General features: G+C 38.1%; 1 protein-coding gene across 1 annotated transcript in view; it reads left to right on the top strand.

Annotated features, from left to right (window-relative positions):
- LOC128992078 (uncharacterized) overlaps nt 1–24489 on the top strand; it is a 53157-nt gene extending 28668 nt beyond the window's left edge. The window contains exons 2-4 of the mRNA XM_054415482.1: nt 16707–16874; nt 17907–18023; nt 23362–24489. Coding sequence (XP_054271457.1) covers nt 16707–16874; nt 17907–18023; nt 23362–23448 — 372 coding nt within the window. The 3' untranslated portion in view covers nt 23449–24489. The remainder of the gene's footprint in view (nt 1–16706; nt 16875–17906; nt 18024–23361) is intronic.
- The last annotated feature ends 2495 nt before the right edge of the window (nt 24490–26984 follow it).

The raw sequence follows: 26984 nt of genomic DNA, 5'->3' as shown, positions 1-26984 counted from the left end.
CGCTGTTTTGCACACTTCGATAACCAGCCAACGAAGTTAGGTCTTAGAGGAGAGGAACGTCTTTTGGAGCATCAGCGATATTGTTTTAACAATGCTCCGTTAAGAACTGATCTTGCGGAAGACAAAACAATACATTTTAAAAATTTTGAACGCACTCAACGAAGTCGATTCACCATTTACGCTGACTTTGAATGCGCACTCGTACCTCTTGAGCCTGAACAAACAATTGATCCTCCACCAACTGTTCCACCGCCAGCATGGGATCCCGCATTAGCAAGAGGAGCACGCCGAGACCGACCTGGTGAAATGCACAATGCCAGAAATGTCCATGTACCATATGCATACGCCTATTACATTCGAGATGATAATAGAAATGTAAGTGAAGGTGATACTGATGACAATGACCATACAGCTTTGACGTTCTCCAAATTGCGTCTGTACAGAGGTGAAGACGCCGCCCAGCACTTTATCAAATCGATACGGGATGACGTACAGAAGATTGGCGATATAGTGTATGGACAACGTCTGCCGAATGACCCTCCACGGTTAACACAGGTGGAAGAGGATTCTTTCCGCGAGCAAACAGTATGCTACATATGCAAGCGAGAATTCACAATACTCGACCCCCGTGTTAGAGATCACGAACACTCTCCTCCCTATACTTACAGAGGAGCAGCACACCGTTCCTGTAATATCCGCCACAAGGAACAGGACACTATCAACATTTATCTCCACAATTTATCCAATTACGATGCTCACTTTATCATCAGAGAGCTATCCGTTGATAAAGGAAATATAAATGTACTCGCAAATACGGAGGAAAAGTATATCACATTCTCTAAACGATTTAAATATCCGGGAGCAGGTCGGCAAGGTGGTCTCAAACTACAATTTGTTGATTCCTATAGATTAATGTCAAAAGCATTAGGGACATTAGCATCAATCCTGCCGGCCGATAAATTAAAAATTACAAAGTCACGCTACCCCAATCAAGAACAGTTTGATCTGCTTAGGAGGAAAGGTGTATTTCCGTATGAGTACATTTCATCGATGGAGGTACTCGAAGAAGATGTCCTTCCACCAAAGTGTGTATTTGGAGAAGGAGTGAGTGATGCGGATTACGAGCATGCGCAGCGAGTATGGGAGAAATTTGACTGTACGACCCTCGGACAGTATGCTGATATCTATTTGGTAACTGACGTATTGCTATTAGCGGATGTGTTCGAGGGATTCCGAGAGATGTGTCTAACACATTACGGATTGGACCCAGCGCGTTATTTGACACTTCCATCATATGCTTGGGACGTAATGATGTTCAAGACGGATGTTATCCTTGATACCCTACAAGATATTGATATGTATCTGTTTTTTGAGAAGGGTATTCGAGGTGGACTGACCCAATGCGTTACTAGACACGTTGTTGCCAACAATAAGTTTACCAGAATGGAAACAATTGGCAATGACCGAGACGGTCAGAACGCAGCAGCATCAAGTGAATATTGCGATGAAAGAGATGACGATACATTTATAATGTATTATGACGCAAACAATCTTTATGGCTGGGCAATGTCGGAACTGCTCCCTCACTCCGAGTTTGAGTGGTTATCACGTCAGGAATGTGACGACTTGGACATTGGAAGAATTCCAACAGATGGTGAATATGGATATGTGCTGGAAGTAGATCTAGAATACCCCAGAGATCCAGCACTGCACGATCGACACAGGGATTTACCATTCTGTCCCGAGATATGCAAAGCGCCGATTAATCAACTCCCATACTCGTTGGAGGAAATTATCAATAGTGGAGCAGGAAAATCGAAGAAACTAATGGCCACACTGATGGATAAGAGGGAATATGTAATTCACTATCGCTACCTACAACAAGCTATAGAGAATGGATTACGTGTAACTCGAATCCACAGAGTGATTCGTTTTAAACAGTCGGCATGGTTGAAACCGTACGTGACTATGAATACCGAACTTAGACAGCGTGCTGTAAATAAATTTGAGGTAGAAATGTTTAAACTTATGGTAAACGCTGTCTACGGTATGAGTCTTCAGAATGTACGCAAACATCAAGATTTAAAGATTGCATCATCCCGCAAAACATATACAAAGTATGTAGCAAAAGCTAATTTCAATGATCGTATTTGGTTAAATGAGAATCTTGCCATACTGAATATGTCAAAAGTGCGGGTAGTACTGAGCAAACCCGTCTACGCAGGGATGTGCATTCTGGACCACAGTAAGAGGTGGATGTATGGTTTCCATTATGACATGGTAGATAGGTATGGAATCGATAGAATATCGATGATTTACATGGACACCGATGGCTGCCATTATTCAATACGTACTAAGAACGTATACCGCGACATGTTAGAACATTTGGACGACTTTGACACCAGTAACTATCCCCGGAACCACATTTGTTACGACGGAGGAAACGCTAGAGTTCTGGGGAAGTTTAAGGACGAAGCTGCCGGTGTGGCCATTAAAATGTTCATTGGTCTGATGTCGAAGCTGTATTGTTTCACGTATAGCATCTTAACGTGTGCGCCTGAAGGAGACAACGGAGATGGTGCCAACTGTATACCGCCGCCTGTGAAGAGAGCAAAAGGGGTAAATAGAGCAGTAGTGAAGCGTGATCTCACCATAGAAGATTATTTGAATTGTCTGTACAATAAAACTACTAAAAGTACAGACAATCAACGTTTTCAAAGCCGTCACCACATTTTATACACTGTTGTGGTGAAGAAGCGCTCACTGGCACCGTTTGACGACAAACGATACGTAATGCCAGAAGATGGTATCAACACGCTACCTTGGGGACACTATGCAATACCACCATTAAGGGTACCACAGATACTTGAGGGACCTTAACTACTGCCACTGACCCTTTAGTGGATACGATACTCTCCAATTGCGCCACAACCTCTGTCCCCATCATAACTGATATATTATTATTGATTAGTAGACCAAGGTCCGCATGAGTGTGATATTAGGTAGAGTTATTTATTGAACAGTCTTCATTAGTATTAGATTTTGAATACAATTCAAAGATGTTTTGATAAATAAATTCTTTAATTTTTTCCACTTCAAAGTCACGTGTAAATATTTCTAGTCACTGACTCCTCAAAAGTATGCATATATTTGTAAATAGTATTTTAGTTAATAAACAGATATATTTATTTCACAAATTCTGATTGTAATTATTTTCCTATCATTCATAGTATAATATTAGACTTTGATCAGCATTCATAGACTCTGAACAGAAATATTTTAATAATAATAAAGGGAAAAATCATTTTGTTTTCACATTTAAATAATCAGAGTCTATGCGCTTTAAACTAAAAATATGATAATAATGATGATGAACACAGGTAATAAAGTATAACAACTGAAAATATTGTTTGACAAAAGGAAAAAGTTTATTGGTAATAAAAAAATATATATATTTAAAAATATATATAATTTACAACAGTACAGTGATTAGTTTGTCTTGTGATACATTTGAGTAAAGAGTCTTTTGACGATTCTATCATTACGATCAGTAGTGTGTTCATCAAAGAGTTGAACAAAATCCATCATCTTCATACTGAAGTGTGTGCTGCAATACAGGAAAACCAAACAGTAGTGGGCGCAGACTGAAGACGTATCACCTTGAAGTCGGTATGGATTGTACAGGTAATGATGAGCGTTGTGTCGCAGGAATGTTTGATATAGTGGTAAGTATGGCGGTTGGCCGTAACTATCAAAATATTCAAGCATCCCCTCTCGATTCAAATAGAAAGCCACCCAGTGAGTCCCACCTTCATTGTGTGGATCAGTGTTTACAATTATTGCAGTGTGTGGTGAGATGCGTCGTGGGATTCTGTCAGCAGCGTAGACTCCAACATTGCGCACAGGAAGTGTGGCTAGATATTTTTCAATCTGTAGCGTGTTCATTCTACAGTATCATAACCAATAGTAGCAGTAGATGCTGTTTTTGTTGTACTGGTAGAGGTGCTAAAACAAGAACAGTAGTAGGATCTCGCATCTCCGCTGGTATCCAGACATTCGTCCAAATTTGTTGTCAAATGCAACCAACCACGTATTGCGACACAGTTGGTGAGCGCACATCGACTGTTTGTAGACTTGTGATTTCGACATCGTAAAACGTTTGTTGACATTAAATTATTGATTGAAGTGATTGATTCGCAACCAATTGCACCGATATCGATTACATTGGTAGTAACAAAGTCCATCACATGATGACGCTTTAAATATTCTTTCTTTTCCAATCCCTTGACATAAACCGTCGGTCTTTTTGATATACAATCAGTCAATTTGTTAAAAAGTTCGTAGTACGCAATATCACCGAACTCCCATCGTAGTCCGTGGCAGTGTTTTGTGAGCCAGTAGCTTTCCCTCAGTTTTTCATCTGATAACTCTGATCGATCGTAAGGTGGTTTAGCAATATGATGCATAAGTAGTACGCCGGTGTCGGCTTCCAAGACGCAAACTTCCTTCAGTGTATATTCATTTTGATTGTCCTTGAAACATTGAATGTCCACAATGATGGGTGATGATATATTCAATTTCTTGAATGCTCTGCGTAAACGGTCCATCTCAAACGAATGTTTATTGAAGACTGATCGATTAACCGCCAAAGTCCACAATTACATTGCGCTGTCGATCAATCTCGATAACATTGTCAAACTCGGCATAAACCAAACAGTTGACAGTTTCGGTAAGCGCGTCGTCGAATCCGAGTTCCATTCGAACACTACCGTTACGCACCAGATTCCAATGTGTAGTGTCACTTGCAGATAAATCTGGTGTTAGGTCGAATGCCATCAGGCAGTATCCTTGACCAAAATCTTCCCTACTGATAACAGTGCCGGCATCGCTAAAATGTACACCAGAACCGGAGAACATCGAATGATATGCCATAACATATTTATCCTTTGATTTTTCAAAGTGGGGCTGTAACGGTTTTGATGGAACTTGTTCTCCGTCAACATATAGACAAAAGAAGTTTGTTTTAAAATGTTCGAAGTTGTAGGGATTCTTTTTAAAATCTCCATTGTATGCGGCGTTCGTAACCATTCCCACTATGACGCGTTTCGGCACTTGGCCGAGAAACATATTGTCCAAAGTCTTGTTACGTATTCCAGAGGGTAGTGTGAATGTTTTCAGCTCCACTCGTGTGATTGGATATTTTGCCGTACCAGTCTGGAGTGTTTTACTGTGCGCCAACAGTGCGGTGGGACTTATTTTGCATCTTCGAATCCAGAGACTAATATCGACAATATGTACCTTGAATTCACCAGCACTGGCCATAATGGAGAAAGCATCTTTTGATCGAATAAATTTAAATCTCAACTCTACGCCATTTAGCATGAACTTATTCTGATTGCAAATATCCACATGCAAATGTCCGAGCATATCAATCTCACGGCTTTTATTAGTTAGTTCCCGTCTCGCTTTGAGTCCTTCATTTTCTTCCGCACAATCGTTCATGTCAATTCCATCGTCAGTGTACCAAAGACTGCATGTTAGATGTGATTTTCTAGCATCGTATCCATAGTTCATTAACGTTTCAACATACGCTCGATATGCGTATGTGTTGTTTTGGGGAGTAACAAGTTTTTGATTCATAAACATATCAACTTGACTGAATAGTGAGTGTAACCAGTTATTGACCGGCCCAACTGTTTTCGCCTCTTCGTCAGTAGTGACCGCAGTTCCGTTAGATTTAACAATAGACGCGGTCAATTGTATCATTGTTTGTGAAAGGTCAGTGTATTCATCACCATTACCCGGAACTACAAACTCTATTGGCGCATCATCGGTCAATGTGGATATTGGTTTGTACTGGACCCATTTGCCACTTTCAATACTCGTCTGCGTAGGTGGTAAGGAGAATAAATCCAGCTCGGTTTTGACACACTCACATGATTTTTGATGTAGGAACGACATTTTTTTTCTCCTCCTTCTTTAACTAACTAAAAATATCAATAGACTTCGAATTTTTACTGCGACGAGTACGTTTCTTCGGCAAAGTCACCTTCTTCCTTGGCTCTACTCCTCCTCGTCGTCGTATCCTCCCTACTAGTCTCTTGTGTTTCACTCCTCCAACTCTTCTTCTTCTTCTTGATGTAGACGTCCGCACCCTAAGAAGTTTAGCCAACGACTGTGGTGTAACAGGCTTTCTGCCACGGCCACGCATTGCGCGTTTCGCGTTATTCTTACGCGTTACGCGTCGTTTCCTCGCGCCAATGTCGCCGCCTCCGCCGCCATTAAGCATAATACGTTCTATCTGTTCGTCAGCTTTACGTTTCAACGATCCAGTAAACTCTCTAAGTCGTAAGTTGGCGGCTGATTTTGGATCTGTAATTTTACCACCTGCCAGATCGGTTAGGAATCCAACACTGGATCTTAACGCTTCTTGTCCCACCGATTTTGCTCCGGACTTGATCAGTGGCGCGATAGTGCGAATCATACTGCCCAGAAAACTACCGATTCCATGTCCTCGCTGATATGGTGCACCGTGAAATACTCGATCGATAGCACCGCCAGTCTGTTGTAATTGTTGCCGTCGGTAGTATGCCAAATAGGGATCATTCAGATTGATTATCATTATTGCTGCTGTTGCTGCTGCACTCTCCTAAAATGAAGTTTCACGTACGACGTTCCAAACATGAATGGCAGTTTTTTCCCTGTGTGATCCCTCAAGTCGATTTCCACTGTTTCAAATGTGGATTTCATAACGGGTACATAGTGCGGACTTGTGAATGACACTGAATTGTACGAACCGTACTTGTACGTATCTATATTGATGTTGACTATATTCAATAATGGCGCTGTAGTGTCGCCGATAAATTGTGGCTCTATCAAGTCGCAATACACATAAATGTGCGCTGGAATACCCAATGCGAGGTTTGGTGCTTTAGAACCAATCAATTCGGTAATATTGGGTTTTAATATATTTTTCTCGTCATAATCGAAACCCAACTGCTGTGATAGTTTCTCACTCAGACTCACATTCGATACGTTTTCGTTCATGATCCTGAGTTTAACTCTGTTGATTCTCGTGTCGTATGAAAATTCCATATAATCGTGGATGTCTTCATGTTTGTTTATTGTATTCAATAGATCATCAAGATTCCTATAGTATCCGCCTGTAATTTTAACAGCGAACTGTTCTGTATCACGGATCGTCGATCTCGCTAGTAAACTATCATACTGAAATCGTATTGTTTCGTCATCAACATTGTTTCCATTCACCACAAATGAACAAGGATAGTGAATGTCCACCAAAGCCAACTCCCACTTGCCGTCTAATTGGATGTGTTTGGACAAGTGTGTGGTATAACTGGTCACTGTATTTTGTGGGAAATATTTCATAGAACTATTGCTGGGCAATGTCATAAAAAATTGACTGATACTACTAGACATGCTGTATATCGTGCGCAGCTACCCAAGAGTTAAACTCGTCTCCGTAACCTTCCCACTTCACTAGGTATCGCTTACTGTGTCCTCGACCTTTAGTCTCTATTATTTTATCAATCTTAAACAAGTGATTGTCGGGTAATGTAACTTTTTGTATTTCCTCTTCGTAAAACTGTCCATTCAATTCTTCACCATTGAGATCGGTAAGTGTGTACAAAGGTAGTGGCGTAAACACATTCACTCGATGTATCGAAAACACTTCTTTACTCCAGTTTGTCTCGTAGCCTTTGCTAAATCTCCCTTTCTCCCTGGCTATTCGAACTGTATCACCTACTTTTAGTTTTGGTTTCACTCGTCGTGGTATCCTTTTAAACATATGTTTTAATACATTGTAGACGACATGTTTGTCACCACCGTCCACGTCTACAGGGCGTAGTCTATTGCCCAAACTCCTGTGCACACTATTGTTGTACGCATTCACCAATTCATCCAACACATTGATGTAACGATAAGTGTTTTTATGAGTCAAGTATCGCCACATACGAGTCTTCAAGGTCTTATTAACTCTTTCGATCACGCCGCCTTTGATATCAGGATTTTGTGTGGTTACATATTTTATTTTATATTTTTTAAACAATCGTACGGTCTTTCTACCTGTGAATTCACTCCCTTTGTCGGTTTGTAAGCACGTTGGTGTTTTATTTGCTTCTTTGAAAATATTCTCAAAAGCGGTAGCCACCTCAGCACCTTCCTTCTTCTTTAACGGCCTAACATAAAGACGCTTACTAAACACATCAATCACTGACAGTAAGTAGTTAAAACCATCATTGTATTTGCTCAATCCTCGCATATCGTTTAAATCCGCCTGCCATAGTTCATATGGTCGAAACACCATATAAGGATTGCGTTTAAATCGTTTACGGACTGGTTTATGCAAAGTATAAGTGTCTTGTGTTTGTAACCAATCAACTATTTTACGTTTGGAAATATTTTTCTCCCTCGCTCCTCGTACTAGCGGAGCTACGCCGCCATACGAGGCAGGATCGTTTGGATTATAATACAACTGTTCCATTGTTTACGGTTCGTACGGTTCCCAATTGTTGAGTGACTGCACAATCGAATCTTGAAGTACCTCTCTTCTCACTGCACGGTGATCAGCCACTTGCCTTTGTGGATACGGAGCGTGACCCACCCGCCTGACATATGCAGACTGTAAACGATCTGGTAATAAATATCTCCTTCGCCCTGTCACTGACAGCGCGGCTGCCCCCCCTCTTGCCCCATCATCAGGCTCATCCATTGTTTCTTCTACCGAGTCATATACTGATTCATCTGTTGCCTCATCAAACGTTAAATAGTCCAACGCTTGTTTGTTATGTATATATTCTTTAGGGACATTCATCAGTTTCAATGCGCTCAACATTTCATTCCATCCTGGCGGTAATGAATGTGCCGCTCGAACTCGTACGATTGCATGTGTCACATCGACTAAATTGGATCCTGGTATTTTGTTACCCTGTATAATCACTTCAAAATTATCATTCCAGCTAATCAAACTGTCGTCGCGTGTTATGAAGCGCAATAAGTTTCGAGCGCTATCTTTATAAGTCTTTGAAAATGTTTCAACAATTTCCTCTATTTGTCCAGGGTAAACACGTCGCTTGTTATGTTCTTGCTGCCCATACTGTCTGTCTCTTTCACCAGCCTCGTTAATCTGATCACCTAGTTTGGTGTTCACAATGGGGATACTAACTGGTTCACGATTACTTGACGCTACGTTTAAAAAACGATGTAACACTTGACTGTACAACTTCCATTTATCACTATCATTGAGTTTTTTATTATTCATTATCTCTTCCATTTCGTCATCCAAACTTTTGTATGAACGTTCAGTTGAAAGTGACTGTTGATTAGCCGGCGATTTTAAACGATCAAATAACTCTTGTGGAACAATGACCATTTTTCGTGCATGCTCCATTGTCGTGTAACTCTGTGTAACTTCACGCACGGTGTCTCAGAATAGAATGACAAATCTTTATATGGATGTAGACGTAGGAGTCACCTGATTAATACAAATTTTAGTTATTTAAAGCTGATTGTACAACTGCTTGCAACACAGTACTTAATAATAATGGGATAATAGTTCCACCTCCTTTTTGTACTAAATATTTGCGTTTTTTATTCCAGCATTCACCTCGTTTTACAATTCGACGAAGAGTAGTCTTGTGTCTTCGCAATTTTTGTTTTATCTTGTCTGATAGAGGAACGTTACCTCGTAACACATTGTAAATACATTCACAAACTGTACGAATAGTACTCAAGTTACACACTTTTAATAGCCCTTTGCGCTCTTTTGGAGTAGCATCTATTAACACTTTGAGAAGCGCTCTGTCCTTCCTCAAGCACGACATGATGATAACTAAATTATTTTGTTTTCCTATTTTGTTTCGGCATATACACAAAATGATTATCATCATCTGGAAATATATTACTCTGTATTCGCATATCGTCAGGTGTTGATTGTTTCAGATCTATCAATAGGTAGCCATGTGGTTTACTTGTTGCATCGGTATACGCATCCTCGATAAACTTTGAGTTTTCTGGATGGATTTGTCTAGCTAAACACTTGATCTGCACCCTATCTCTAGGATTCTTAAAACATACTAAGTAATGCGCATTTAGTGATATGTCTCTCTGGCCACGTCCTTGGTGGAAAATATTTTGAGTTATAAAAAACACACTAATATTCCTATGGTGACAACCTTTTGTAAATAAATCAACCACTATGTTGTTTGTTTCTCGCATCATATCATCTATTACCACAAGTATCGGTTGATTACCGTCAAAGTCTTCCATGTTTGGTAAACCTTCAATGTATTTTATTTTTGAGTTTAATGAATTACCAACTCCTCCTCCACCACCGCTACCATAATGCCAGTATATGCTAGAGAATAATGTGTCACACATTTCTGAAATATTATCAATAAACCTTGAGACAAACACTGATTTACCACTACCTGAAGGCCCCGCCACAATGGCGGAGAATGGGTGTAACCACTTCAAAGTCATACTAACTACTGATACCAATCACTCATTGCTTTAACTATAGTATTACCTTCGGGTATAAGTCAATCATTTTAGTCATGTGTTTATGTTTGCAAATAAATCAAAAATTTATTACTTACAAAAACTATCAAAATCTACATAGGTTATTTTAAGAATATATATACATACATTTTTTTTATTTACGTCTTGATGTTTTCTTGCTTTACAATATTTACACAAATTCCAACGGAGTGAATGATGCGCCGGGCCTGGGTGAGCGTTTCACCAAGCGAAGGCGATCTCCGAAACCGTTGTTGTAGCGATCGATGTCGGCATTGCTCACCACATCATTGAAGCGTCTCGGCAGATAGACTCTCAGGTAGTAGTCATCTCCCGTCTGGGCCTCAAGGATGACGATGATTGTCTCGCCGAATGGTGTAACCGCTCTCTCCATCATCGTTATTAGGTATGGAACCTCATCAATCAAGTCGGTCAGTCTGGTGTATGTAGGCGAGTTGTTCTTGCAGGTGTTCAATGCAGTCTTCAGGTCCATCGGTGTAGCCGCCTCAGTGGTCATCACGTTGTCCATCTCAGCAATGTTGCTCATAGTGTGTGTGTAGTGGAAGCTGACAGTGCTGGTGCTAGTGGTGAGGTGTTGATGAACTGGAGCAGACTGGCATTTGTCTCAGACAGACTGGGGCTTTTTATTCCGATCAGCGGCCATTTTAGTTGGTGGGAGAGTGGGGGGGGGGATTAATAATGAACGCAGCTGTTTTAACACACGTGCTAACAAATGTCTAGAAAAAAGAGTTGGTTGTCATATGTGGATAGTTTATGGGCACATGTGTTCATTAATTCCTATAAACATGTCTATTGCTTTTTACGTACCACACGTTTCTTTGGTTTTACATCTAGCTCGTCACTTTTGCATGGTGTAACAGTTTGAGTTAATCCCGTGAGTTTTGGAGCACCAGTTTTTTTATCAACCCACATGTTTTCGATCTTTTCAATTGTTTCATTAACACTCTCTTGCACTGTTTTGTCTTTGTCCAAATATAAACCGCACATGAACTTCATGTCGACACCTTCATACACTTCCATTTTCAATAAAACACTTCCTTTGTTTGCTGGATTTTGCACTGCGTACATATTACCTTTATCCATCCATGATACTATGGGACAATCCGCTGGCGGCTTGGGTACCCATCCTGACTTTTCCATCTTGGTCTTAGCCGGGGAACTCTTCCTTTTCTTCGTACTACTTGTACTGTTTGTGATTGGAGTCTGTTGAACTGCGTTGTCCGTCATACCGTCTATCTCTTGCATAAATGATTGAATGTATTCGTCAATGCTGCAAGAGGGATTCATACTCACACTGTTCGGCTGCTACACTGTGACTGACGTGATATGCAATGAGTTATGGTTGAGGTGAGCAAGCCACTGCAGGTGTGCCAACAGAATATTTTAATAATTTTTCAAAACATGACTCGTGGTTTAAATTTTGACACTCTCTTATATGTTGTAACCTTAGCAGAATAGGTTTACGTAATAATGTTTCTATCTGTTTTATTCTTAGTTTAAAACGAATACTATCTAAATGTGAGTAGCATCTTCTGTCTTCATAGTCCGCAAAGTAAAATATAGTAACTATTGGACTTGAAAAAAATACACTTTTCTTATAATTTTTCGTCATATGTACGCTATTTTTGTCATTGGTTGATATTAAAGTTTTCCTCGTAGAATGTGACTCTTGCACGTACTATCGCACTTTTAATAAAAAGATTCCAACGTAGATCATTATTGATTCGTTTAGCTTTTTGTAATTTACTCATAGATATATTTATTACCACTCTTGCACTTCCATACATAATTATGTGTGTGTGAAAAATATCACTAGGGGGGGGGGGATATTGCATATTGCAGCACTACTCCCACTACTTTCTCAGTTGGAAAGAGTGGGGGGCTCATAGTGGTCTTACAGACACGGTCATTCGACATTCCGTCATCAGGCTAGTAACATGTCTCACTTCCCTAGTGACATATCTGACGAACAGTTAGTTTCTGCTTGTAAGGCCGCAGAAGAAAAATTTACCACGGAGGAATATAAACATTTGGATGACGAGTCGTTGGAATGGACCATACGATGGTCAAACACTTCGAGTCAACCTAGAGATGAGGGTGAAGCTCAGCAACTGGAGATCATCAAGCAAAATCTTCGATATATGAGTGCTGAGCTAGAGCGCAGAAGAAAGCTGGAGCGTGAAGAAAACCGCATGATAATGAAGATGACAGATGAAGAGTTTCTGAGATGGTTGAATAGATAGTTAGTTTAAGATTTTGTAATAAAATATTAAATAAATAGTAATAAAAAAAATATATTAAATAAATAGTAATAAAAAAAATATATTAAATAAATAGTAATAAAAAAAAAAACAAACAAAAACAAACAAACATACAAAATAAACTGTTGGTCCACAATCCACAGTGATGCGGAAATAATCTCTCACTAGGAGAGAAGTGGTGTCCCATCGTCCTTCCCTCACCACCTGTTTCAACAGATTAACGATGTCTAGACAGGGTGATTAATGTGTGTGTGGGAAGGAACGATGGGGACACCCCTTCTCTCCTTGTGGTGACTGCCACTATTGCATCACTGTCTTAGCTATGCCAAGACTGTATGGAATAGTTCTAATTATTAGTTTGTTTGTTGTTTTTTGTTGTTTTTTTTTTGTTGTTTTTTTATTTATATATATTTTTTATTATTATTAATTTACAAAACTTAATTCTACTTTAATTACTACTTAAATCTACTCCTCCGTGTCTTCTCTCCGCTGTATAGATGCGATTATTTCTTCCACCATGGGGATAAGGGTTAGTAGGTTACTCAACCTAGCCTCCTCCTCGTCATCCCTAGGTTGAGCTAACCATCCTTCATTTAGTTCGGTTGTTGCCTCCAAATGTATTTGGAGCAACTCCTCCATCGACAGCACATTGATGACGTACTGTTGGTCTTCCCCCTCCTCCTGCTCGATGTTATTATCCTCCAATTCAATCCTCGCTTCGATGACGTCAGCACTCGCGATAACCTCATCATCCGTGATGGATAAATTACGCTCGCCATGCGTCTGCTGAGTCGCCGCGGTCTTCAATTCGGCGTGGTGTCTTGCCACTGCTTCATCAGCGGCAGCGATGAGTTCTTCGTCGGAGAACATGTTGTCTGTGAATGCTTGTAGTGTGGAAGCGCCGTAGCTACTCCCCTACACCAGCGCTCCAAGCGGCAGTGTTATGACACACACTCGCACACACACACACACACACACACACACACACACACACACACACACACACACACACACACACACACATACACAGGGAAGGGGAGGAATATCCTCCCCCAGTTAGTTCCTCCCTCATGTGTCAACAGATTGATGAAGTCTAGACATGGGATTAGTGTGTGTGGGAAGTATCATCACAATGATTTCTCACGATGTAAAGAATAATTACACTTAAAAAATTAAGGAAGGGGGAGAAGTACCCTCTGCCACGTACAACATGTGTATTAATTAGTAATTACACATTGTCGAATAAAAAAAAAAAAACTAATTGTAATTACTCATTACAAAAGAAAAAATTGTAAATACTTATAACAAAAAAAAACTAATTGTAATTACTGTACTCATTACAAAAGAACAAATTGTAAATACTTATTAAAAAAAAAAAACTAATTGTAATTACTCATTACTGATAAAAAGCTAATTGTAAATACTCATTTAAAAAACTAATTGTAAATACTCATTACAAAAACAAAAAAAAACTCATTGCACGAAAAAAAAACGCATTACACAAAAAAAAAACTCATTACAAAAAAAAAACTCATTACATAAAAAAAAAACTAATTGTAATTACTCATTGTAATTGCTAATTACCGGAGCGGATCCGGCCCCCACAGTAGTGCGTAATTACCTCTACTACTGTATTCTTCGTAGAAAAAAAGAGAGATTATATTTAAGAACTCATTTGGTTAAGATTTGTATGCACTTTGTTGACACGAAATGTTTATAATATCGTTTAAACATCTTTACTGCAAATATTTGTTTTTTTAATTCAAACTCTGGTCAAACACTCACAATTACACATACCCCTAAATTAAGTCAAAAGCTTACACCGGACTTCTACTTTAACATACAAACCGTTTGTAAAAAGCAAAGTCAATCTAACTTTTATAGATAAATCTGATTGGAAACTTAGTTTGAACGGAAGGTTTTGTTATTAGGTTGGCGCTTTGCGTGTCTTTTGTAGTTTAAAACGCCAAGTTCAATCAAAGCAGCAGTGATCAGTGGTTATTGACGATCAGCCAGATCAGCTGACCTGTTTAGAGGGATTGAGGCTGCCCTCATTTCGCTTTTCAACTTTGACACTAAGCAGGTTTATGCATGTATCAGCGCCTGCCCTAATATGAAAGTCATGTCTCTTTCGCGTTATTGTGATATTGAGAATCAGGGTCGCTTCTGATAAAAGGCTGCTTATATTTTCCATGTAGGATGAATTTGACGATTTAATACGTGAGGTGATATTATTTAGGAAGTTTAGTAACAATATACATTTTGGTTGTTCTATAGATACATTAGTAGAAAAAGCAAATTCATAAACGTAATATTTAGTTATCCGTACTGTTCCGCAACGGAGTTGCGTGATAAACAAATAAAAATGCCATTCAACGCTAAGAAAATATTGAAGCATGGTAGATTTAAAAGAAAACGTAGTTTACATAGTCCCCTAGAACAAAATAAAATCGCCCCTTTCTGTACAATATGCCTTTCTCTAAACAGTTGATTGGTTTTTTATTGAAACGGGTGAGGTAAAAGATAGTAGAAAACTAGCTGTTGGCCCGTCTTATGTACGGGAATCAAGTAGTCGAATAAAACTTAATATAATTCAGAACTGCTAGTTTACATCCATAAAGAAAAGTTCTGGCAGTTTTACGAATAGGGAAAATCGTATTGTAAACAAATATCAAGAGTGTTTCTTTCATCCGATTATAGGCGTATACGATATTCATTTTAGATCCGATAATTTTACAATAAAACAGCGATTGTATTGATTTGAAAAGCCTTCAGGTTATAAAAAATAACGTTGTGAATACAAATAAAACATAAATTGCCATCGTGAGCGTCACTGACGTACAAATACAAAGAAAAAATCTACAAAAAGTTATACTCGTTTCGGACTTATCGGGATATGAAACGGAAAACAACCAAACACTTCACAATTCTTCATAATGTACAGAAAACCATGTCATTTCTCTACATTTATCTATATACATAATATACATATTTAGCTGACGTCATATGTTGTGTAGTAAACCATACATCCCACCAAAAGATAGTGTGTTAGTCCTATAAAACATTCATAGGAGAAATATGCTTCAAATGTAAAAAAACATTTATTTTTATATTATTTCTATATATTTTCACAAGAAAATATATACTTTTCTTAACAATCGTCGCCACTATCGGCGGCTCCTGGTCGTGTAGAACCGCCCAGAGCCGCGTCTCTAGTCCTCCGCCCACAATAATTACAGGAAGTCTCATTAGACAACACCATTACACAAAGATAAAGCCCGGATTGGCCAATTCACCCAGTTGACCTCTGACACGTGCTGTCGGGGTCAAAGATCAACAGTGACCAGTGGGCGAGTCACCTGTTCAGAATAACATGACCTAGATATAGAGGCAATGCAGACCCTGGACGGGAAATAGCTGGATTTGTCACAATAAATTAACTGATAACACGTTGAAATAATTATACTATAATATATTTTCGCGTTTTATTGGTATTTAATTTTATTATTAGATAGTGGTTGATAGATAAAAAAAATCTCGTAGACAATAAGTTACGAGACATGACTTAATTCCTGGCGTTCCAATTGGAACATAGGGCATGCAGTCCTGTCTTTCTAAGGCTCAAGTCTTCTAAGCTCCCTCCAGGGGTTACCCTCAACGGCTGCCTCCTTCTCTACTGTCCTCCTCCAAGTGTTTCTTGGCCGAAGTTTACGCCTTGCTCCTTGAGGATTATCATAAGGGCTTTCTTTTCTATGGAACCACCTGGCTTTCTTAGGTCTGAAAAAGTTGAGAGGGATATATTAAATTATATTTTATTAGCTAAGTTATTCGTCAGTTTAACCCAACCCTGATTGACATTAATCAGCTGATTTGTTTGTTTCACAGCTGATCGGAGTCATATGTCTCGCCCTGGCTACACCCGCAGTTCTCACCGGCACCTCGTGGTTCCTCTTCGTCGTGGTGCTCAGTTTCGTCGCCACCCTTGTCTGGATCGCCATCTACCTGATTGGAGTGCGGGAGGCGCTTAACCTACCGATCAACTGGATATTAACGGTAAATATAAAACATTATCACACACATATGTGTAAACCGCATTCCGTGTACATTTAAATTTCATTGCAATCAAATAATAGCCTTCATGGGAGGTGTTTAGGTTTCAAGAATTTCCTTAAATTTACAGTGGTACGCTTTTTTTGGAGTGGACGTTTTAATCTTAGCACAAACACAGGTTAACAGGTTAGTAGCACACTCAGGTTAAATGTTTAAACGAGCTCTCTCCACGCCATGAAAACAGTGTGGCCGTTATCACAGTATTTATACAGGGTGAATAAAAAGTCAAGACCCCCCTCCCTCTAGTATTTTTCCAAGTAAATACACAGAGATATCCTTTTGGTGATCGTCTAATCTTAGCAGTAAGTTTCATTTTATGATTTTGAAATTTTTGAGTGTCCCCCCAAAAGGGGGGATTTGGGGGGCAACTCAAATATTTTAAATGTAAACTCCCTTCAAGTGACACCTCATTTTGAACTGTTTCAAAAACTTAAAGAATGGTGAAAACTAGAGGTCGCTATCTCTTCTCTATCCAAAATGGTAGCCCGTCAAATGTTGTGGAAAATCAATGTTAAAATTGGTTCGTAATTGTAATTGTCAAAAATTTCAAAATCATAAAATGAAACTTGCTGCTAAGATTAAACGATCACCAAAAGGATATCTCTGTATATTTACTTGGAAAAATAGACCTATTAGAGGGGGGGGGGGTCTTGACTTTTTATTCACCCTGTATATCCCGATAGCTTGAATTTTATTCCTGAAATTCAATTTAGTCAACACTGAATACATGAATGTGCTGATTCCAAACTGTGGTGTATTCAATTCAATTCATCGATGTATACCGCGGGGGATATATGGAGGGTACAATTTCACGGAATCTTGTGGAGTTCGTTTCAAAATATAATTTTACTTAGTTGTATCCAAACTAATTTTGCAATTAGTTTTGACCAGAGAAAATTTGGTATTTGAAACCCCTATATTTCTGTTGGTACCCGACCAATTCCATTGGTTTTATGTGATGTGTTTGATTTACAGGAGCTGCTCAACACTAGTATGGTGACTGTGTTGTACCTGATCGCCGTCATTGTCCAACTGTCTGCCTGGTCCACGCCCTACGTCTCGTGGTACAGGGGCTCAAACATCGCAGCTGGGGTAAATACATCATCAGTATACCATACACATACTAAACACAGACTATATAGTACGCGTCCAAGTATTGCTTCCTGAAATCTCTCCGGAAAGATGCAAAATCGCAGGGAATAGTAAGAGGGGACCGAGCGTTGCTCGACGGTGTAGTCCTATAACAGTGACGTAGCCATAATTTCAAAATAGGGGGGGTCGACAGACCGGGGGTCCGGTAAAACGGAAATTTTAAAAAAAATATAGGCCCTAAAACGGTCTTTTTTAGCTCTTGGCATTTAAAATAATCAACTCCAAAGTCAATACAGTATGATTATATAATTTTACATTTAATAAAAAAAATATTATATTTAAGACCGGAAGGGGGGGTCCAGACCCCCAGGACCCCCCCCTGGCTACGTCACTGCCTATAATCAGTTTGTAATGATAAAAAATCAAACATGCAAATATATGATTTTTAACCAATTTTTTTCTTTACGAACGATAATATTATAGAATACGATCTAAAACATGTAATAAAACTAATTACATACAAGCATAAGCTACTATAATACTTGTATAATCTATTGCGGTAAAATACTCTACGTTTTGAACACTCGTAATTAATTCCCAATGGTAAAACACCTCAAGTGATTTACAAGTGATCAATGCTAAATGGTATTCATAGGATCGTCCTTTTCTTTTGTATTTAGTAATTTACTATTGTACTGTAAGATAATTTGTTATAAGCATAGAATACAATTCATTTATTTACATTTCCCCAAAAATGTCGTAATTTATTGGCTAAAACCAATGTTAAAAATTATTCAAATTTATCTTAAACTTTCCAACGAAGAAGGAATTTCCCCAGAACAGAGCCTAGCATGGATGTTGTTTTTAGCCCAAAAGATATGTCTAACAATTTAGAGGGAAAAGTTGGAGCCGTTTTTGAAATCATTGTGCGCAAACCTTACTCGTATTATAGTATAGATAGATGGATGAAAAAGTGGTCTATAATATTCTATAAGGGATTGTAAACCAATCCATCAAGCTCCAGTAAAACTGTGATGAATCACGATTCACAATTACCCAAATCCCTCCAAAGTTGGACTGCAAACTCGAATGTGCAAGTCCACAAAACACCTCCAACATAAACAAGCCACTACCAAATCGTACAAAATGCGTCCACAATTTCATCAAACATACCTAAAAATGCCAAATTATCCAGCTTATTTTATACCCAATGATGATCTCTTTACTGTTATAAGTCAGAAAACCATCTAGGGCCAATAACAAGTGTGCCAGATAGAACTGTTAACATTTCGCTTTTTCTCAACCAATTTCTAAAGCACAGAGACAATAATAAATTAAAAACTGATTAATCCCTATCGTAGTCTAGTGGTAGAGCGCGGGGCTTCGGTGCCCGAGGTCCCTGGTTCAGATCCCGCCAATCACCAATGGATTTTATCCATGTGATAATGCCACAACCCTCTATAACCCTCTATAGTAATATATAGTACTAGCCTGAAGTGAAGCAGTTCCGGGCTAGAACCTAGCTTCCTACGATGTGAAGGTGGGACATATTAATCATATAATAATGATGGTTTGGATTACCTAAGAAACGCTTCAATTTGGCCATTAGGTATTTATTGTTGGTCGAGAAAGAAAACTTCACGGTTAATTTTTGCCAACAAGTAAGTAGGAATCAACACGGTGACTTATTGAGTTGATGAAACTCGCTGTTTTGAAGGAGCGGTAAATATTTTATGACTGGCAGCGGCGTTCCACTTGTAGCGCCACCTGTTAGACACCTCTCGTCTGTATGGGGATATTTATATTATTTTTGTATTTAGAACATTATTTTCCATAAATTTGAAATAAAAAAGTTGAAAGCCTTGTCAAACTGCAATCCTTACTCATTTTACACGTGCGTTTGTAATAAATTTTTCTAGCGCCAAGAAATTACATACGTTCGATTCCCTTTGATATTAAGCCGTGTAATACATTTTACTATCAATTTCAAACAAGAAGTCAAAATATATAAACAAGTAAATTTCTATTGCGTCCGATATCAAAGTTCCGAGTTCAGTTTCCGACTCTTTCCGAACTCTTTGGAGGTAAATTGTATTACCAACAACCATCCCATTTGATTGTCACTGTCTATATTTGGGCCCGACCAACGTAAATGGTCGAAAACAACCTTTGTAACAGACTTGCAATAAACATTTACCATTGATCCTAGTAAATACCTAGGACTACCATTGAGCATGGTAAATGTTTATTGCAAATCTCCGAGGTATCGAAAAGTATTGGAAGATGCTGTTGATCTATTTGAAAAAAAATAAATACTATTAAGATTAGGTTTTTCTTAGACTGAAGTGTTGTTATTGTTCAATCTTATCATAACGAAAAAAATACTTTAAATACTGTTGAAGAGTAGGAGAATTTGCAGTCACAAATATCCCTATTTACTCCAAACAACATAGAAGCCCCAGAACTCGTAAATAGGGGTATTTGTGACAGCAAATTCTCCTATATTCTGCAATATAGTGCATCCGATCGACCTTATAATTCGTTTTTAGTTGAAATGTTCATAAATATTCTGTTTGATTATGTACTTGTTATAATGTGATAAAGTCATATTGAACTCACTTAATATTCTAGTGTTACAGATTGTAAATACATTTCTGTAATATAATAAACTAGTTGCTCTGCCCGTGCTTCGTCGCTACGGGGTGAGAATGCAGAAAAGAATAATTCGGTTTTACTTTAAGATACTATACTATAAGAAACAGTTACAACACACTTACCAGGAAACATATAGGCAAATGCTCAAGTGCTTATTGATTTTTTAAATGAAGATTTCTTAATGTATTACTATCACTTTATATAGTGTATTGCATTTTAAAATACATGCAAAAGTATAATAAAGTATAATAAGTATTTACATTACGATTAATAAGTATTATCGTTAATAGCAAAACGAAGTTAGTAAATTTCTTTATTGAGCGGAGTGAGCGAAGCGAGCGAAGCTCTTATACGTCGACTCTTATGCATTTCGTAATACGCAAACTCCTCCTAGACGGCTGAATCAATAGTTTTCAAATTTTGCATGGTGATAAAGACCATATCGGTGAGTGCCAACATCTATATGGCGTTAAAAATAACTCTCAGGAATACGCCCCTCTGGGTCTCAAAGTTTCAATGTAATCCTTATGGAATCAATATTTGACACATAAACAACGACATATGATCAGCTGTACTTTTGAATGCAGTAGATAAAGAAATAGCTGAAAGCATTATTCCACATATATTAGAACAGAAACGGTATGGATCATAAATTTAATCAAATGACGACACTAGCTTGAGGTTCGTGACGTATGAAGTGGTGAAGAAAGAAGTAAAGGCGAGCAGTCTAGAGTGTGGAAACTGTTTATGACTATTAGATTAAGGTATCTGCATTCCTAAAATTCTATGGGAAGGGAGGAAAACAGGTCCACGACGTAGGAAGTGGTGAAGGAAGTAGTAAAGGCGAGCAGTCTGGAGTGTGTAAACTGTTTATGGCGATTAGATTATGGTATCTGCATTCCTAAAAGTCTATGGGAAGGGAGGAAAACAGGTCCGCGACGTAGGAAGTGGTGAAGGAAGTAGTAAAGGTGAGCAGTCTGGAGTGTGGAAACTGTTTATGACGATTAGATTAAGGTATCTGCATTCCTAAAATTCTATGGGAAGGGAGGAAAACAGGTCCGCGACGTAGGAATTGGTGAAGGAAGTAGTAAAGGCGAGCAGTCTGGAGTGTGGAAACTGTTTATGACGATTAGATCAAGGTATCTGCATTCCTAAAATTCTATGGGAAGGGAGGAAAACAGGTCCGCGACGTAGGAAGTGGTGAAGGAAGTAGTAAAGGCGAGCATTCTGGAGTGTGGACACTGTTTATGACGATTAGATTAAGGTATCTGCATTCCTAAAATTCTATGGGAAGGGAGGAAAACAGGTCCGCGACGTAGAAAGTGGCAAAGGAAGTAGTAAAGGCAAGCAGTCCGGACTGTGGGAACTGTTTGTGACAATTAGATTAAGGTATCCGCAATCCTAAAATGCTTGGGAAGAAAGGAAAACAGGTCCGCGACGTAGGAAGTGGTGAAAAAAGTAGTCAAGGCAAGCTGTCCGGAGTGTGGGAACTGTTTATGACGATTAGATTAAGGTATCTGCAATCCTTAAATGCTACGGAAAGGGAGGGAAACAGGTCCGCGATGTAGGAAGTGGTGAAGGAAGTAGTAAGGTGAGCAATGTGGAGTATGGTAACTGGAAACCGTTTGTAGCAGTTTTATTGTATCTGCAATGCTGTAATACTATGAGAAGGAATAGAAGCATGCCCACGACATAGGAAATGGTGAAAGAAGTAGTAAAGTCTAGCAGTACGGAGTGTGGGAATGTTTGTGGCAATTAGAGTAACGTATCTAAAATACTAAAATGCTATGGAAAGTGATGAATACAGGTCCACGACGTAGGAAGTGGCTTAGGAAGTAGTAAAATATGAGCATCAGCATAGTGTGAGATCCGTCTGTAGCAGTTAGATTAATGTATCTTCAATACTAAAATGCTACGAGAAAGGAAGGAAACAGGTCTACGACGTAGTAAATGGTGAAGAAAGTAGTAAGGCTAGCAGTGCCGAGTGTGGGAACTGTCTTTGGCAAATACATTAATGTATCTGCAATCCTAAAATGCTATGGGAAGAGAGGGAAACAGGTCCACGACGTAGGGTGTGGTGAAGGAAGTAGTAAAGGTGAGCAGTGTTGAGTTTGGGAATGGATTAATGTACCTGCGATGCTAAAATGCTACGGGAAGAGACTGTAGACTGTATGTTAAAATGATTACGAAGCAGGAATCGATACATATTGAATTTTCGATACATGCAATTGTTTACAATCGAAATTTACAACTGAGTTGACAACAGCTGATTTTTACTCCATAGAGGCTAAAAAACCATTTTTACTCCCTAAATATTAAAAATGCTACTTTAGACCCGCAACGCATGCATTCAAAACTACTGTTTTTACTTTAGTATGACAAAAACAATATAATATGAACCCTTGATGACTCCGCTCAATTTTGTGGATGCCTCTGCAAACGCCACCTAGTAAGAAATACATCTTGATTTTGATGGCCTGTGGGGCAAAGCCCGAGGACTTTTATTACATAAATAGGTGAAAGGGGGTGTCTACACAAAAATACTAAATTTTGACACATATTTTGTAAAAATCCGCCCATTATTAACGGAGAAACATTCCGTCACACTCGTGTTTCGGAGAAATCGCCTTCACGTATTATAAGGATAAATTTGTGTAATACATGTTTTTTGTGACTGTTACAGGTGTTCGGACTAGTCAACACGGTGGTGTACGCGGCTGGCTGCTACCTCCTCTACACCGACTGGAAAGCGACTAGACCTCACCATTGAGACAATTTGTATCAACAGTCGCTTTGTTTGTCCAACGTTTATCAAATATTGTATGCAACTTTATGTCCGATCCTTTCTTTTTGATATATAAATGTAAAGGGAAATACATTATGTACCTTCCGTCCAACTATGTAGATTTAGTCTACGAGTAGAGAATCTGTTCGTTCAAACCTAGTACACTAAAAAAGACAATTTAAAATGTTTATAGTGATTTTGATTGAAGGTCGAAATTAATCTGGTTTAGTTACACGATTGTTAAATAAGATTGGACTCCGTGAGGACACCTTACCTCAAAAATAAAAAAATAACAGTACAATAAGTTGTAGATTTATTTTTATACATTTTGATTTATGTGTGATTCAAATCATTATGTGTCTAGTTTAGACTTCGAACAATAAATACGGGTTGTATATTGTACCAACTGAGTTCAAACAGTTTTTAAATCATCTTTTAAGTACCAAAACCCTAGAGCAGGTAGAAAATACTCTAAACTCGAAAGACACGTTGTTAAAAAGATACAGAAAGTTATTACTAATTTTTGATTAAATGTAAAATGATAAAGATTTATTCTCATTGCTAACATAAACCATAGACTAGATTTATCTATGCATAAACGTTCAAAATCCTTTATTTGTTTAACATCATACAAAGAATGGTTGTTCTACTTTTTAAATACAATAATTGAACGCAAATATTTCCTATGAAATTTAGCCACTTTGTAACAATATCTGACAAAATCAGATTAGAACATCAAAGGAACATCCTCAAACAGTAATGAGCCTTTTAAAATAACATTTGCCGTTTCCACCAGCGGGAATCGGAAAAGACAATCCTAAGCAATCCGCTTATAGCGGTTGGATTAGGTCCACGGTTTGTATTCTTGTACTAATGAAGCTAACAAAGTTTGTATATTGTTTCACCGTTGAAATGACTCCAAAGTATTAACGTATAATATGTACTGTTTTAACATATCTTAGAATAAATGTTTAGTTAAGAGTTTGTTATTAATATAACTGTAAATATATATTTATTTATTTTCAAGTTTTCTCATTCTGTAATCCTTATTCTCCAACATGACGTAATATTAGGAAGTCGTATATATTGGCTGTAAATAATCAAAATTATAGTTTAGTGTTGTAAAAAGCACCGATTTTTCAAAACGATCCCTTGCCAATATCGAAATGCCTGGTTGTAGCCTCGATGGTTGTACTAAACTGTAGCTTGAAATTCCAGCGAGTATCATTTTCTCAACTTATGCCTTCCATCACTGTCCAGTGTCCACGAACTGGGGAAACTTAGGATTTGTTTTGAAAAACTCAGCAAGTGGTCTGGTGCAGGCCTTCGGTCCCTCAGGTCCCGGGTTAAAATACTGCCAAACACAAATGGTTTTAGCGAAATTCCCACACAGGGAATAATTACCATAGAACTTGGAAAACCCTGGACCTGGGACCTCTGGAGTATCAACTACTTATATGAAAATTTCTTAAAATAAAATAAGTCCTATTCAAACTCAGATATTTTTCGAACGTGATTAACTTGATCTAAGTAAGCATTTGAACGTGTACTTTCAACTGAAATTTAATTTGCATATATTATTCACATACGAAATTAAAGCCTGACATTCCTGGGTAGATTGGGGTTTTGTTAAGTTTCTGTGATGTCGGTTGGTTTTAGGAATACAGTGCTAATTTGTCCTTTGAAACAAGGTATAGCCGTAAGATGAACTGTTTACATGTAGATACCGTGGCCTCTTGTTGTACCCAGTGAGGACCTCTGTTATGTAAAAACAAGTCAAAGAGTCATCGAGGGATTATTGAATGCACGTTTAATGAAACGCAACGCAGTACCATTACACTCAAAATGGGGAGGAGGATAGAAGGTTTCTCTTCAGAGGTGGCATGTTCAAACGATATAATTAAAACGTTAATAGCTTAACAGACCAATGTGTAAATATCTTTCAAATTGTAAATATCTTCCAGAAATATCTTTTGGGACCGAACAAGGTTTAGAATTTTATAAAGGTAACAGTTTCTTAACTCAAGATTTGTAATTTTTAATTGGTTTTATCAAAGTAAATTCATTTTAGAAGCATATGCCTCATATATAATTAAGACTTTATACATAGGACTATAGTATTTTATTAATTTTGGAATACAACCTACATGTATTAATTTTTTTAGCATGGCATGCCCATTAGCAAAAAACAAATAAGATCGTAACTAATAACTAATTATGATGGAAATGTCCGCAATAATTCCTCAAAAACCAACATTATGGCTATAGTAAATAAATTCCCGGCATACTATAATAAACCGTAAATTTAAAGAAGCAAATTTTATCAAACTGTGCTCATTGATTTCATGCCTCAACACCAACTTTTTCCTAAGGTACTCAGGTTTTCCAGTCTGAAGAACTTTGTGGACCAGATTTACAGTTTGTATGTCGAAGTACCCCATGATTGACAACACCTTGGCACTCAATCTGTACCCGCTAGTGTGATCAATTTTTTCAGATTGTAGACAAATCTAAGCACTCTGTTCTGCAGCCGGGTAAGGATCATCAAATTTTCCCGAGTAACAGGCAAAAGCAGGATGAGCATAGTATATGACAGGAAAAATGGTTGAACGGACAATTTCTAGCTTAGAAAGTTCTGGCGGAATTCAGCTTAGTCTGCGAAGAGTTTTCAAACGTACCACTTAAAAATACTACAGTACTATCACTGGTATCGTAAATAATCGTAACCCATTAGTTACGAAAAAATGTAGGCCTATAAATTACATACATTCGTTATATTCAATCATAGTCATACAACAACGTCGGATCATATTGTATTTTAACACATTGAATATGTACACTATTGAGTGCACCGTATTTATATCCGTACCTACTTAGTGTAGAAACGTTTTATACTATATTGTGTATAAGAAGGGTTCTCTTGAGTATCGTAACAAGAAAAGAAATGAATCTGAGGAAGTCGTTAAGTCTCATAACTTTTCGCACACTTCCTCGAGGGAAAACTCTTCATGACAATACCATGGTTATGACCACAAAAAATTGAGCTATATTACAAAAGGTCGTATAGGGAAGATTGACGTTTTATAACAGAAACCCAAATTATGTGTTAAGCATTCATGACATGATTAAATTAGTACTGCATAACACCTAGGCCTATTCACAACAAATTTTGTAAAGGTGGTTTATTAATCAAACCCACTATTAATTAATAGTTTTAAATTTTTGTTCATTTTTATTATGTGTGAAATCCGAACTAGTATTTCAGTTTAATATACGAGTATACGAGTTTAATATAGTAGTACTATATTGGCTACAATTTAGTATAGTAGGCAAGTCGTCTAAGGCAACTATTTCTTTGTATTGCATAAAACCACGTTTGGTGGTAAAATTCGTAGTTGATTACTGATTAAACGGTAAATAGATAATGACATAGGCAGGTTACGTATTTCACAATTGGTCAGCTGGAAAGCGAGCTAGTCTCTACCCGAACGGTATTCCACATCACTTCATGATAGGCCCAG

Source organism: Macrosteles quadrilineatus, unplaced genomic scaffold (assembly GCF_028750875.1).
Source record: "Macrosteles quadrilineatus isolate MER2022 unplaced genomic scaffold, UCM_ALF_1.0 Scaffold_1__1_contigs__length_201487025, whole genome shotgun sequence".
Taxonomy (NCBI): domain Eukaryota; kingdom Metazoa; phylum Arthropoda; class Insecta; order Hemiptera; family Cicadellidae; genus Macrosteles; species Macrosteles quadrilineatus.
This window is presented reverse-complemented; position numbering and strand designations above follow the sequence as displayed.